Source organism: Mus caroli, unplaced genomic scaffold (genome assembly GCF_978045245.1).
Source record: "Mus caroli unplaced genomic scaffold, Mus_caroli_1 scaffold_14, whole genome shotgun sequence".
NCBI lineage: Eukaryota > Metazoa > Chordata > Mammalia > Rodentia > Muridae > Mus > Mus caroli.
In genome coordinates this window covers 68,504,568-68,519,293 of record NW_028227269.1, presented here as the reverse complement: position 1 = coordinate 68,519,293, position 14,726 = coordinate 68,504,568, and the positions used below count along the sequence as shown (strand labels likewise).

Sequence of the window (14,726 nt, the reverse complement as noted above, 5' to 3'; positions counted from 1 at the left end):
AATTCCCCAGTGATTCTTGACTCTGAAATTTTCTTTTTCCTTTTTTTAATTTGAAATTTACAAATTGACTAATGAATAATTTACCAGAATAATATATTGTACATGGTGCTAAGATTGTAAATTCTGAGGATGACCATGGAAACCCACCTCATAGTGACTCTAAACTATGTTGTTCCTGCCCAGAGAACAATATACAGTCTATCTGTAGACCCTAAGTGTTTAATACAAGCTTTCTATCCAGTACATGTGGGAAGATAATACTTTGTGCCTTACCTGTGAGTATCAGTTCTAGCCCTTAGTGGTTTTGACAAATGTCAGCTCCTTCATTTTTCTGATTCAAAGCAGAACATTTCCTATAGAATTCACAGCTACAGAATGCCAGCAGATCTGCATAACATTTCTTAGACACGTAGCTCGTTCAGATGGCGTATACCATTCAATGCTCATTTTTGTATAAGTCTTACAACATATACTCAAGTATGGGAAGACTATTTAAGAACATACCTGAAATAGTCACAAGACGATGACATACTTGGGAAGGAAATAGTTTTCTATCTGAAATAGCCAAGGTAACATCCAAAATATATCTTGTGCTATTTCAAATAAGTGGTGGAACTCAGTTGGAAAATAGGCAACAGATAGGGAGGGTCAAACCACAGATAGACCCACCCGACAGAACATACCCAAAGGCTAGCTTTGCAGGATTAGGGAAACTTAAATTGATTAGGTTTTTTTTTTTCCCATCTACTAAACAAAAGTTAAACATTGATATACAACTAAATAAATATGTATAAATAAATAAGTTTACACTGTCGAGAGTATGCTGATAGCACCTAAAGGCAGACTTTTTGGGGCCTCCTGCCAAAGCATTAATGTATATAAACTTCTTTTCTAACTCAGAAAGCCCATACTAAACAAAGGAACAAACAGAAACAAATGAACCCAGAACCCAGAATTGCTACCAATTTGTTGCTTAATAGTGAAACGATAAGACAAATGTATATCTCCATCTATGCAGGAATGGAAAACGACAATATGGGGAATTTTTTTTTTTACATAAAATGTCCTGCATTCGTTAAAATATGTAACATATGGTGACATCTAGGCACACTAACTTGGAAAGATAACATCTATACGATATCAGAAATGGAAAAAGCAAGCTGTTAAAACACGCAATGATCCTTTCTATCCTTAACTTTTATTTTTTGGCTAAAAGAAAGATAGTGGTATAAATATGCATAGAAAATGATCTAGTGGTATGCAAATTCAACAATAAAGAACTAGGCACCCCGTGGTCTGAGATTAACCTGTGTCTAACTTTTTATATACTTCTGAATTAGTAGAATTTATAATAAGGAGCATATAGTATTTTTGTTATGTGTGGGTAAGAGAGAGAGTGCACAGGAAGATTAAATTTATTACACAAAGGGCATATAGTAGGCTCCTCCCCCACAGCAGTGGTTCTCAACCTGTGGGTTGTAACCCTTTGGGGTTGAATGGGTGTTTTACACGGGTCACCTAAGACCATCAGAAAACACAGATATTCACATTATGATTCATAATAGCAGCAAAATTACAGTTATGAAGTAACAGTGAAAATAATTTTATGGTTGGGGTCAGCACCATATGAGGAACCGTGTTAAAGGGTTGCAGCATTAGGAAGGCTGAGAATCACTGCTCTATAGGGAGAATGGTGAGGGTTAGACGCAAGGCTGCCCCGCGGCAGAGAGAGAGAAAAAAAAAAAAAAACCTCTAAATTGTTTTTGTTGTTGTTGGCAAAAGTAGGGCAGCAATATCCTTTAAAACTTATTTCAATTTTAATTAGGTTTCAGATTTAAAAATCAAAAACCAACAGTTGGATTCAGAAAATATAGAACTCAGCCAAAAGAACTCCCAAAACAAGGAAGAACTGAAAACCCTTAATCAACGTCTGGCAGAAATGCTGTGCCAGGAGGGGGAGCCAGGAACGTGCACCTCTGAGAAATGGGAACAAGAGAATGCAAGCCTCAAAGAAGAACTGGATCACTACAAAGTGCAGGTCAGGTCCCCAGCCATTGTAATCAAATGCTTGTCTGAGTGTTCTGTCTACATGTACACCTGTGTGCCAGAAGAGAGCGCCAGATCCCACTGCAGATGGTTGTGAGCTGCCATGAGGTTGCTGGGAATTGAACTCAGGCCCTCTAGAAGAGCTCTTAACCACTGGGCCGTCTCTCCAACCCCAGATTTTTCATTCTTAATCCAAAGAAATAAAAGCAATGTCTTATACATAAGACCTTAATGATTAAATCATTATTGTCCTGGCACGTTAATATATACTCCAGCTATATCTAATGTATGAGGGGGATAGAGCGTTCTCCCGTAACAGATAGTGAGCTCAGCGAGGCAGCTGTGAACCAATTCATCTTGGCTGTGGAAAAAGAAAGAGAATCACACTGGTGCCAGACATGCACAGATTTCCTGTTTGTTTGGTACTGCTGTTGATATTTCCTAAAAACACAGGTAACAAATATTTACCAGGAGTTCACATTGTACTGCTGGAGATGAGTTAAAGTCTCTAAGTGAATGAATGTAGGTTCTGGGCAGATACAGAACCAATTCTTAAGGACCTTGAGCATGTGAGGGTTTGGACATCTCATGGGGGAATTGAGGGGGTGGGGTGGGGCGCTCCTGGATCTAATCCCTCATAAATGTCAAAAGTGTGTGGAATCAGTGTTTTCGCAGCGCGCTGGGGTCGAGATGGAGGGAGTTTGTTTGTTTGTTTGTTTGTTTGTTGGTTTTGAAAGCGCCTGGACTAACTGCGAGTGGATAGTTAGGAATAGATTCGGATTTCATAAGGTGAGAGCAGGGCATTCTGTATACAAACCAAACAGTTCAGATACCAGATAAACACATGGGGTGAGGCTGTCGTCAAGCACAGAGAAAGGGATCTGTCTCTCTGAGTTAAGAAAAAGACCCTGAAGTAAAGGGACAGGGCTGGAGGCACGGCTGGAGTTAGAGCACGGATGCTCACGCACAGGTCCCTGGTGTATTTCCCAGAACCCACATGGCTCCCACAGCTCCACGCCCAGTGGATCTCATGACTCTTCTGTGAGGGCTCCGGTACGCATGTGGTCCACATATATGCACTCAGGCACGTGCATATGCACAAAAGGTCAATAAAAATGTGAAAAAAAAATTTTAAAGTACAAGAAAATGTAGGGACGTAGCAATGTGGAAAAAAAAAAAAACCAGGAACAAAGAAGTTTTTAAATTAAAAGATTAAAATGACCCTCAAAGCTCTGAACGGATGTTCCAAATCAATCATAATTAGAGAAATGTAAAATAAGCAGTACTGGCATGTGATTCCTCACTTGAAAGATTGGTGTCTGTTCAAAAATACCCAGCAGCCTGTTCTCCTGGCAAGGCTCTGTTGGCAGACATCGTCAAATGGCGTGGTGCTGTGCACTGCTACCATCCGTGCAGAGGTATTTTGGCTCTACCTGCCATCCTCCCTTTTACCCAACAGTCTCACAGCTAGGAACTTAGCTTTAATGTATCCTTCCAAGCGTGCGAAAAGCCATACACGTGTGGGAATTCACCCCAGCTTTGTTCATATTGGCAAAGCTGCTGGAACAATTGTGATGCGTGTAAGTGTGGTTCGATCTAAGACTTGTGGTGTGAGCCGTACAACGAGTCGTCTTATACAGCTGTTAAAATGGGAGGCACATAAGAAGAATGAGAATACCCAATGTGAAATTATTTCCAGGATCATTTGTCGATGGAGCCACAAAGTGTATCTGCAGTGCGCTGCCATACATAATGAGAGCCGTTAGAGAAGAAACACGTGTGTCTGTCCATTTATGTTAAGGAACTGTGAGAGTGATAAGCCAGACAGTACAGAGATGACTGCAGAGAAGTTAGGAGGGAGAGACACGGACAGTGAAATGAGAACATGTAGAAAGGCCAAGGAGAGGAGCGGGCTTTGTTGACTTTGTCTTTATAGAAAGCCCTGACTCTTCCGGGTTCTGGCAATTCAACCTGGAGCTTTTCGACTGTTCTAACACTGGCTGTTTTATAGACCTCAGATAATCAAAATCAATCGTGATGAGTACAGGAATAAAAAAGAGAGCACGAACGCTAACAAATGATACCAGCACTAGGTGCAGTATAACCACAGTGGGGACAACAAGAATGAGCAGTCCGCAGATGCTTTAGAAGTGTAGTCAGAAATCGTGATTTCTCGTAGGCATACAAGGTTGTTTTGTGTCTGCTAGAAATGGACCAGTAAGCACATAGAACACAGACCAAGGATGGGAGCTGTGTTTCTCGCTGTTGGAGAAGAAACTTGCAGTGTCGGAGTGTAGGGGGCTAAGGTGAGCCCTCGGATGTTGTCAGGATCAGAGGCATCGGTCTCAGAGAGCTGGAGAAAGAAACACAGATGTTTTTGAGTGGGGGAACCAGATCTTGATTTCCAAGTATTATCCCCCTGTAAAAGCACCTTGGAAAATCTGATTCCAAGGTTAAAACAGAGAAGAGATAAGTCAACCCTGAAGTGTCCCATGGTACCAAACAGAAAAAGGTACTAAAAATATAAATAAATAAAAAATAAAAAATAGACAAATCCAAAGATCCAGGCCCCCACCTAAAGGAGCTCCTACTAGCTCAGCCTTTTAAGCAGCTTGATCAGTGGAATATAGTATAAAATGAAATAGTTATAAGCGCCGGGCAGTGGTGGCACACACCTTTAATCCCAGCACTTGGGAGGCAGAGGCAGGCGGATTTCTGAGTTCAAGGACAGCCAAGGCTACATAGAGAAACCCTGTCTTGAAAACCCAAAAAGAAAAAAGTGTAATAGCTATGTGAGTACATGTTAGCATCAATTGGCTGAATAAACAGTTAAGGGAGAAGCCACTCCTCTTTCGTACAGAAATCTAACAAAAGCAGCAATGAGGAAAGAAACAGAAAGTCTTCCTCAGGAGAAGCCCAGGTGATAGTTATTGTAGCCAGAATACACTGGTGGGCGCAGGGATGAATACGCAGAAATTCAAAGAGGGAACTTGCACAACCTCCGGGTCCTCTCCCAGGAGAAGGTAACTTTACAGTCGAGAAACATCCCAAGACGTGGGTCAGACCCACACTGTGCACCTGGAGAGACTTTGAAGATAATCGGGTTGGTTCTTTGACTGTAAAGATAAATGGTCTCAAAGCAGTGCCGTCGAGCCGGTCTTGCGGCCCCTTGCGTTTGTCTCCTGTGGGCGTGGTGAAGCTTCCCCCGCCAGTGACTTTGTCTGTGATGTGTCGGGTATCTTCCTTAGACTTCCACTTTGGTGTCTTCTCTGGAGGCAGAACTTTCTGAAGTTAAACTGCAGACTCACGTCGTGGAGCAGGAAAACCTCCTTCTCAAAGATGAACTGGAGAGACTGAAGCAAGTAAGTCCGCTCCTGGGGTGGGGCGAGGCGCCGCACCACTCATGCGGTATCTCCAGCCACCTTTGGGCCGTGCTTGCTTGACCAGCTTATTGCTTCAGGTTGCTGACTTGAATTGCAAGTGCGTTACTAATTCCCTAGTGAAACGGCTTATGTGTGTGGTAGACTCTCAAATTCTGCTACTGTGAATCCTAACCATTTCAGCTTCAAATTTTTGTCGATTTCTCCAGGCCAGATGAAAAAGTAGCATTAGTTTGTCTGCTAAGAGGGTGACTTTCTGTCTCGTGATTTCCAGAACTGTTCTGATTTCTGGAGACCCAAGTGAAGTTGGTCCCACTTGTATCTTTTCTCCATGGCAGGTGGAAGGCACCTCCCAGGAGAGCTCTCCAGCTTCCTCTCTCACATTTACAAGTTTAATTTGTGGAGCTCCATATGGGTGTGAGGATGCCTGCCTGTGCTCCCAGCATTCAGGAAACCGAGGCAGGAGGATTGTGAGTTCAAGATCAGTACAGGCTACATAGTGAAACCTTGTCTCAAAAACAAAACAAAACAAAACAAAAAAACCTATTAGTTTTGGTTTTTTGAAGGCTATTTAAGAGTTTCAAATGAAGACTTCATTTTAAACATAAAAAGAGGGTATACCTCAAAGAACTATGGGTGGGATATTTAACAGTCTTCTTCATTTTTATTATGTGTAAGGTGGTTTCCATTGCACAGGTCTCATTGTATAATAGAATTTTGTTGTCCCATTCAGTTGCCTACCCTCAGATTACTTTCCTATTTGTGTTACCAGATTATAAAATGTCCTTCCTGAGTCTGTTCGGCCTGTAAGCATCAGGTGCCTTTCCCTAAACTCTGTCGCAGCTCAGTGTTCACTAGGTTCACACTACACCTGACCCATCGGTGTTGGTTTGAGCTGATCTTGCCTCCCTCACCTAGTAATGGTGTATCTCCTCAGAGCTCATGTCTGTGGGAATGCTTCACTCAGGACTAGCACCAAACAGGTGTTTTGTTTTGTGGTTTTTTTCAAGACAGGGTTTCTCTGTGTAGCCCTGGTTGTCCTGGAACTCACTCTGTAGACCAAGCTGGCCTTGAACTCAGAAATCCGCCTGCCTCTGCCTCCCGAGTGCTGGGATTAAAGGCGTGCATCACCATGCCCGGCTTTATTAGACTTCCTACACCAGGCACTGCAGTACAAAGGGTATCTTTTCTGCCACAAGTAGGAACTCCGTTTGTTCCATAGAGCATGCTAGATGCTAAGGTTCACAGTCTTCCTGTGGGGTGAGAGTACCTCAAAGCCATTGCTATAATTAATTAAAATATAACTATAACATTGATATAGTCACCTCCCTCTCCCCTGTACCTCCGAAGGCATTGCTATCTCACCCCTTCAGTGATAGCTCCCAATCCACGTGTGTACTCTGTGGCTTTGCTCATTTACTGAGCAAAGGGAAAGAGAAAAAAAAAAAAAGAGTTGGAGAAAAGCAACACGAGGAGGCCATCACTTGGCACATTTATCACACGTTTTCCCAAACCGTTAGTGTAGATAGATGAAATAGCCACGAGTCGCTATGTGCACACGAGAGAGAGAGAGAGAGAGAGAGAGAGAGAGAGAGAGAGAGAGAGAGAGAGAGAGAGAGAGAGAGAGAAAGTCGTTCTGTCGTGAGGACTTCTGAGAAAGGTGCTGTTAGCTGCCAGCCCATCCTTGCTGCCCTGCAGCTCTGACCCAGAAGCATGTCACTCTGTATGACGTGATTTAGAGTTCTGGAAACACTTTGTACATATTCCATGTCACACCAAAAAGAAGCATAAGTGGCATCCACAGAAAGTTCCCTGGTAGACACCCAAAGTGGGGTCATGCATTACGGGTGTTAAGAGTTAAGGAGGCCAGGTACTGGGAAAAGGAGCTGGCCCCATGTTACAGTGATGTGCACAGACTCCAAGGGCGTTTCCTCTATCCTTCTAACTTGTTCAGGCTTATGAGGGATGTTGAATTTGCTGTCAGTTAAAAACAAGCTCCGGCCCTTAAAATCTATTTTGTCATAGCTGATTCCAATGTCATGTGGGAGGCCTTCAGATAGAGAGATGGCTAGATCATAATGGTAACAGGGTTGAACACGTGAAAAGCAGACAGAAATGCTCTTATTAAAACATGTATAAAGTCTAAGAAGGGTTAAAGGGCATGGGAAACAATTGGCTCCTCTGAGTGGTTTCCAACTAGGTTGGAGTGAGTTTCCCCCCAGTGCCGGGGCGGTTTTGGTTTTCACAAGTTGGGGACCTAGTGTCATCAAGTGTAGTGGATACAGCTAGGGATGCCATGAATCGTCCTGCAGTGTCCAGAAAGACCTCTGCAGCGAAGCATCCACCATGACACTGGCAGCACCGTGGATGCTGGAAAGAACAGAAGCAACCTGGTTTGCCTCCGCTGTGAGAGGAGAGAAGGAAGCCAGCAGGTCCACTCTGACTGGGAGTCCATTCGGTTTCTTCCCAGGGGAAGGGCACAGCCTTCACTTGCCCACATGCTCATACCTGTATGTGAGAAATATCGACCCCCTAGTTTGTTTTTGTTTTTGAAACAAGATCTTGATGTGTAGCCCAGGCTTGCCTCCAACTTCCAATCTTCCTGCCTCAGCCTCCTGAGTCTAAGATTATAGACGTACAACCATGACACACATAACTCCCTTTTCTTTTTAGAGACAGGGTGCTATAGAGCCCAGGTTTACCTAGAAACAACTATATATGTAGTCAGGGCTAACTGATACTCTCGAGCTGCTGTTATTCTAAATCAGCGATTCTCAACCTTCCTAATGCTGTGACCCTTTAATACAGTCCTTTCTGTCGTTGTGGTGACCTCCAACCGTAAAATTATTTTTGCTGCTACTCATAACTATAATTTGACTACTGTTATGAATCATAACGTAAATATTTTTGCAGATAGAGGTTTGCTAAAGGAGTTCCAATCCACAGCTTGAGAACTGCTGCTCTAAATTCATCTCTACCTCAAACACAAGGATTACCGTGCTCAGCTAATTCTATGGTCTTAACTGAAGTACTTTGAAAAAATACACTTTGAATACTTCTTTAAAAGCATGATTAAAAAAAAAAAGTAACATGTGCCATGCCAAAGTTAAACTGAAGACAGGAGAGCAATGTGTCCTGTAACTGGGACAGTAAGATTGAAAGCTAGGGCCATCATTCAGCGGCATCTGCCTGCATCTTTAGGTCTAGGCAGACATTTCAGTAGTCAGCTAGGGAGTGGGTGAGAAGCTACTTGGGAACAGTTAGTCAAAGTTAATTATAGGCTTCTAGAGTTTATGTGTCCTTTGAAATATGTCCAGACAGGAAGATTTCAGGGCCACGCAAGTGCCCTGTTTACAAATACCTCCTTTTCGAGTTTATGGTATTAACATAGCTAGGAGGTGACGGCTCATTTGTTTAATCTCTTACAGCTGCACAGATGTCCTGACCTCTCTGACTTCCAGCAAAAAATGTCTAGCATTCTAAGCTACAATGAAAAACTGCTGAAGGAAAAAGAAGTTTTGAGTGAAGAGTTAAAGAGCTGTGCAGATAAGGTAGTGGGAACAATAGAGTTTCCCTTCATTGTGGAGGGCATGCCACAGCAGGCATTTCCCTACGGGGTGCAGTCCCTGAGCCTCCTGCATTAGTCCGAGGTTATACGTGGAGTAATGTGATCCTAGACTAGCGAAGTCGGGATCATGACTTTGTCTCGCTATATCATGATGCTATTTGGTAATAATAACAATAATACCACCTTATTACATAATAGAAGCATGGCTTTTATCCTCTGAAATCTATCACAGACAAACACTATTTTTCTATTTTACTTTCACTAGCAATACAAAGATGTTGCGTTCCTTGCTGCACCTGCCTTAGAGGCAGTCTTTATTTTTGTGTTAAAATACAGTCTTGAGATTTCCAATTGCCTTCCAGTCTACTTCCTGCCCTCAAAATAGGATATGCTGGGGGGTGGGGGAGGGGAGCAGAAAAAGGAAAGCTTAGCAAAGAAGAGAGGCAGAGCCAGGAAAGCATCACTCCTCCCCAACCCTCACTGGCCTTCTCCTCAAGGCAGATGGGGAGGGAGGTCTCTACGGAAGTGATGGAAATCATAAACTGAGTCTAGATTTGCTTGCACAAATGCTCTCTTACCTTTCATGTCCTCTCTGAAACAGCTGGCAGAGTCAAGCCTCTTAGAGCACAGAATTGCTACAATGAAGCAGGAGCAGAGCGCCTGGGAAGAGCAGAGCGAGAGCCTGAAGTCACAGCTGGCGGTGTCCCAGGCAAAGGTGTGGAGCCCTTTCTTGCTCTATCTCAGTAATTAGTATTTTCTAGTATTTTCACCTTCCAGAGAAAGGCCCAGGAGAGAGTGTTCTAGATGAGACTGGCTTAGGGAGCCTCAGAATGATCCCATGGGACATCATTTGAGACATCTTTACAATATTGCAAAACAATTTAAAAACCACTGTGTCCATGGAAGCCCATTAACCATAACTTACTTATTATGGGCAGTGCTTCCTTTTTCAGGACAGTGCTTAAAGAGGCTTGTTCCTAATGTAGGCCAGGACTTGGAAAGCAAGCCCATGCCCTCGAATGCTGACAAACCAAGATATCAACCTGCCTTTTACAAACTTAATTGAGATACATTTGAGATGCTAGTGTAAAGTAGAATTCCACAAATGTAAACTATTGCTGTCAACCAAGAGGTCCTTCACCAAACCAAGACTTCAGACTCAAATGTAGTTTCTCAAGGCTCTCTGAGTGTGGTTGGCAATGACAGCAGGCGTTCCCCAGATGTTTCCCCCAGCTCCTGGCAGTCTGGTGGGTACCCACATCAGGAGCGCCTGGCCCCAGACAGGTGAGTCCTTCTCCTAAATATAACTTAACTGTAAGCATACGAAGCCCCCTGAGTTTCCACTGAACTGCTGGAAAGAGAAGTGAATGTAGCAGATTATATCGGAAGGGGCCTTGGTGTTCCCTTGTTTATCTTTAAACTAGCCCATGATTCCTGGACATGCAACAGGTGAGCCCATGAATGTGTGTGTCACCATAGATGATTACTCTCACCATGCAGGTTCAGAACTTAGAAGATGTCCTGCAGAATGTCAACCTTCAGATGGCCGAGATTGAATCAGATCTCCAAGTGACTCGACAGGAAAAGGAGGCGCTAAAGCAGGAAGTGATGTCATTACACAGACAGCTTCAGAATGCCATTGATAAGGTCACTCCTTTCTCTGTAATTATTCTGTAAATTATTTTAGTCTGTTTAGTCGGATTGGTTTTGCCTCTCTCTCTCTCTCTCTCTCTCTCTATATATATATATATATATATATATATATATATATATATACACACACATATATACACACACACATATATCATGATATGGTTTTATATATAGTTTTTTTTAATTTGTTTGTTTAGCCACTACTGAGCCAAACAATACAACACTTCTGTCTCTCTCCTTTGTCTCCTCCAGTTGCTAACCCCAGGGATCTGCTTTTGTATTCTCTGCCACTGTAGTCAGGGATGTTTGCTTCTGAACCACATATAAATGGAATTATAATGGTACAAAAGGGATTTTTTCTTTTTTTTTGACCAAAGAAGTTAAAAGGCTAAGTAAGACAAAGGCATTTTCAAACTTAAACAAGAGCATGCTTGGGGAATCAGCCAAAAAAAACATTAAGAGAAATTAACCTAGGAACACCCATCCACAGGGGGAAAGAGGAAAAAAAACAGTAGAAGTGCAGAAAAGGACACCTCTAGCATAAGACAATGGCGCTGGCTTATGCATTACCACTGCCAATTGGCTTGCCTTTGTATTAACAGAAAGTCTAGGAAAAGCTGCTTAAAAAATAGCTGGATGCCCTTCCCAGTGTTGTTAAAAAAAAATCATCACATCTCATTTTAAATATTAGAGCTGCTTAATGTTCACACAACTCACCAGCAGCATTCTGTGTGTCCAGTAGATGTTTAATTTGTTCTATAACAATAAAACTAGCCATGATTCAGTTATTTTATCTCTCGGTGGATAATACTTAAGATGGGTTTTTCAATTTTAAAAATACCGAGGGTCTGACATTTTCTTCAGACCTTTTAAACTTTCTTTTCTTTCTCATGTTTGACTTAAACAAGGCAGAAGCTTATCTAGCTTGTGCTACCGTTTTTAATTTTCTAAAGTTATTTTCATGATTAAAAAAAGATGTCACTTTGGTATTTTAAAGTGTATTCTTGAATTCAAGCCTCAATTACAAGGACAATAAGTGTTTTGGAATCTAAAAAGAAGGAGACTTGTGTGAAAGCCAGATATGCAGGGTTAGCCTGTGGAAGCATGCAGGGTTAGCCTGTGGAAGCGTGCAGGGTTAGCCTGTGGAAGTGTGAAGGGTTAGCCTGTGGAAGCATGCAGGGTTAGCCTGTGGAAGTGTGAAGGGTTAGCCTGTGGAAGTGTGCAGGGTTAGCCTGTGGAAGCGTGAAGGGTTAGCCCGTGGAGACATTTAGCTTACAGTGCTTCTGAGTTCTCTGTGTCTTTGTTAATGAAGAATGTTATCTAGGTTCAAGGAAGGCTTCTCAAGAAGGAAGCAACTTTTGAAACCACCAACCTCTCAACACTTAGGTCCTTTGTAGATCAGAACCCAACCATCAGACTTTCTATTGATGTCTGTTTTACCAATGATCATTTTGAACCTTTAAAAACAAAATCAAAATCCAAGAGTATCGTTTTCTCATACACATTAAGGTATTGTCATTTGTTGCGGCCTGCCCGCAGTCCACAACACGAATGGTTCAACTGAGAATGGCAGTTCGAGCTGAAAAGAGAGGAATCTAGACGGGGCGGAAGAATGAATGGAGCTAAGACAACATTCTGATCAAAGCTCAATTTTACTATTTCCAGACACTCAGTTATAAAGGAAGGGGGAGGGAACCCAATATCCCGCCAAGTAACTCAGGGTCCAGTAGCAGGACGAACACGTGTGTGCCTCCAGGCAGCAAAGGCAGGGTCCAGCAGTAGGCGTGGCAGGACGAATGAGCAGGTAGCTCCACCCTTGAGCAAGCAGGTTCCAGGCTGGGGGAAGGGAGGCCACAGTCATTAAGTAGGCAAGAAACCTGTCTCAGGACAGAAGTGACATGTCATGTTGCTGGTAAGTTTTAATGCTCCAGTTCTCTGTCCAGGACTGGGTCTCGGAAACAGCTCCCCATCTCTCAGGGCTCTGGGGCCAGCAGAGAAGGCTGTCCTGGGACAAACTGGACCATCTGATGAATGAGGAACCACAGCTGCTTTGTCAAGAAAGCAAGAGACTCCAGACTGTGGTACAGAATACCCACACAGATCTCACCCACTCCCGGGAGAAGGTAACTCAAAAGCAACGTGTTGTTGAAATGACTAATGAGATATGAAAATAAACTGTTCGATATGGTCTTAGAATAGACTGGAGTACCTTGTAATGGCAGACTTATTTTGACATGAATAAATTTTCATTTACTTATATATTTAAACTATTCTTATTTTATATAAGCAATTGTATATTAAAATATATCTATGACTTTAAATATTAAAGTACCCTCATATTAAAGTACTAACTGGTGGAAATTATGATATCCATAAATTCCTCATTCAAACTGCTTAGCTGCCCAGACCAATAGTAACAAAATGGCAAAATCAGGCTCAGATCTTAAGGGTCAGGCTAACTCTTTGTAAGAGACAACTTGGTGCCCCTTTGTAGAGACTTAGCATTTCAAGGCCAGGATAATTTTCAGTTTCTGAGAACCACCCGGCTGACACGTGTTTACCTGTGCTGTGCTGTCAACCACTTAACCCGTGCCTCAGCACTTCTACTGTGGAATTCCAAGCATCATGAATTTTCCTTGAGAACACCTACTGTGTGCAGAAGAATATGCTGCTTCTGGACCTACAGTGGGGATAGGAAGGACAGCCTTGGTCCCCGACCTCATGGGATTGGCAGAGGCAGATGCATGGCTCCAGCAGCCGTCTCTACCAGACTCAACCTGAGCCACCTCTAAACGTTCTGCCCATAATAGAGCAACAGATGGATCCCAGGACTGCTGCCCCAGTTGTTCCACAGCTACTTCACACTCGCTCTGGGCTCCTGGAAACTTAGCTGACCAAGAAATCTCCTCAATGTGCCATAACGTTGAATTTGTAAGCTCAGCCAGGTTTATCTAGAAAGGATGTTTAGAGATAATTAAAAATTAAAAAAAAAAAAAAAAAAAAAAAAAAAAGGCTTCGGAATTCAGAGTCTAGGTCTTGCTAGACTCTTGCCCAGGTTGATTTGAACTTAGTGGTTCAATTGATCCCCTGCCTCAGACTCCCTGGTAACTGGAACCTCAGCCCTCTACCACCCTGAGCAGCTAAAAAAGTGTTTTTTTAAAACCATGAAACCCAAGTAGTAAATAAAACGTTCCTTGTTTGCTGTTTGTTTCCCTGGATGGATGGTTATATAGGCATCTCTCCTTGTTCTTACTAGGTCCGCCAACTGGAATCCAACCTCCTTCCCACCAAAAACCAAAACCAACTCGACCAACCATGTACTGTGAAGTCCACAGAACACGAAAAACTGGCCTTAAAGAGAGAGTGTGAACAGTCTCAGAAAGAACAATCTCCTACCAGCAGGAAGGTGGGTTTGCCAAGTATAATGATGTACCGTGTTCTGACCAGTGTATTTCCAGTGTCTGCCTCTTGCCAGGAATGACAGCTTTGAGCCTTCCTCAGATCCTTTGATGCCCTCACAATCTTGTCAAAACAGTATCATTCTTTTTATTGAGTAAAGATTTTTATTTTAAAAAACAAGAAAAATTTAAGCTTTTAGGAGGAAGAGAGATCACACACACTCACACACACACACACACAATCATCTTAAAAGAATTCATTTTAAACTGTATGTTTGTTTGTGGGTATGTGCACATGAATGTAGCAGTCAAAAGAAGGTGTCAGATCCTCTGGGGTTCTTGGCAGTAGTAAGCCACACAACATGGTTTCTAGGAATTCAGAATATCTAGAAGATCAGTATGTGCTCCTAACCACTTATAGAAATCTCTCTAGTCCCTAAAATCTAGGTTTTAAAAGCAATTCCAAAAGCAAACAAACAAAACAAGCAACAAAAAGACTTTTTGAAAGTTTGAAGGTTTTGTTAAGAAGGAGTGACAGAAGTGGACGGCATGGCTGTCTATTAATAAGAGGAGAAAGCAGAGTGGACCATGGGGCATGCAAGCGAATGTGACTTGCAGAGCTCCTCTGAGGGGATTAAAGAACTGGAAAATTCCTTACCTCCCAGTTAATGTTTGATAAGT

The 14,726-nt window shown here is 42.6% G+C and overlaps 1 protein-coding gene across 17 annotated transcripts in view; it reads left to right on the top strand.

Moving 5' to 3' along the window:
* Nin (ninein) overlaps window positions 1-14,726 on the top strand; it is a 102,421-nt gene that overhangs the window by 72,725 nt on the left and 14,970 nt on the right. For all 17 annotated transcript variants that reach the window (XR_015045227.1, XR_015045228.1, XR_015045226.1 and 14 more), the window contains 7 exons: window positions 1,826-2,038; window positions 5,295-5,408; window positions 8,855-8,977; window positions 9,596-9,709; window positions 10,495-10,641; window positions 12,591-12,770; window positions 13,904-14,053. Coding sequence is in view for 14 of the 17 variants with exons in the window: in XM_085830408.1 (XP_085686534.1) it covers window positions 1,826-2,038; window positions 5,295-5,408; window positions 8,855-8,977; window positions 9,596-9,709; window positions 10,495-10,641; window positions 12,591-12,770; window positions 13,904-14,053 (1,041 nt within the window). In the remaining 3 variants the exon portion in view is untranslated. The remainder of the gene's footprint in view (window positions 1-1,825; window positions 2,039-5,294; window positions 5,409-8,854; window positions 8,978-9,595; window positions 9,710-10,494; window positions 10,642-12,590; window positions 12,771-13,903; window positions 14,054-14,726) is intronic.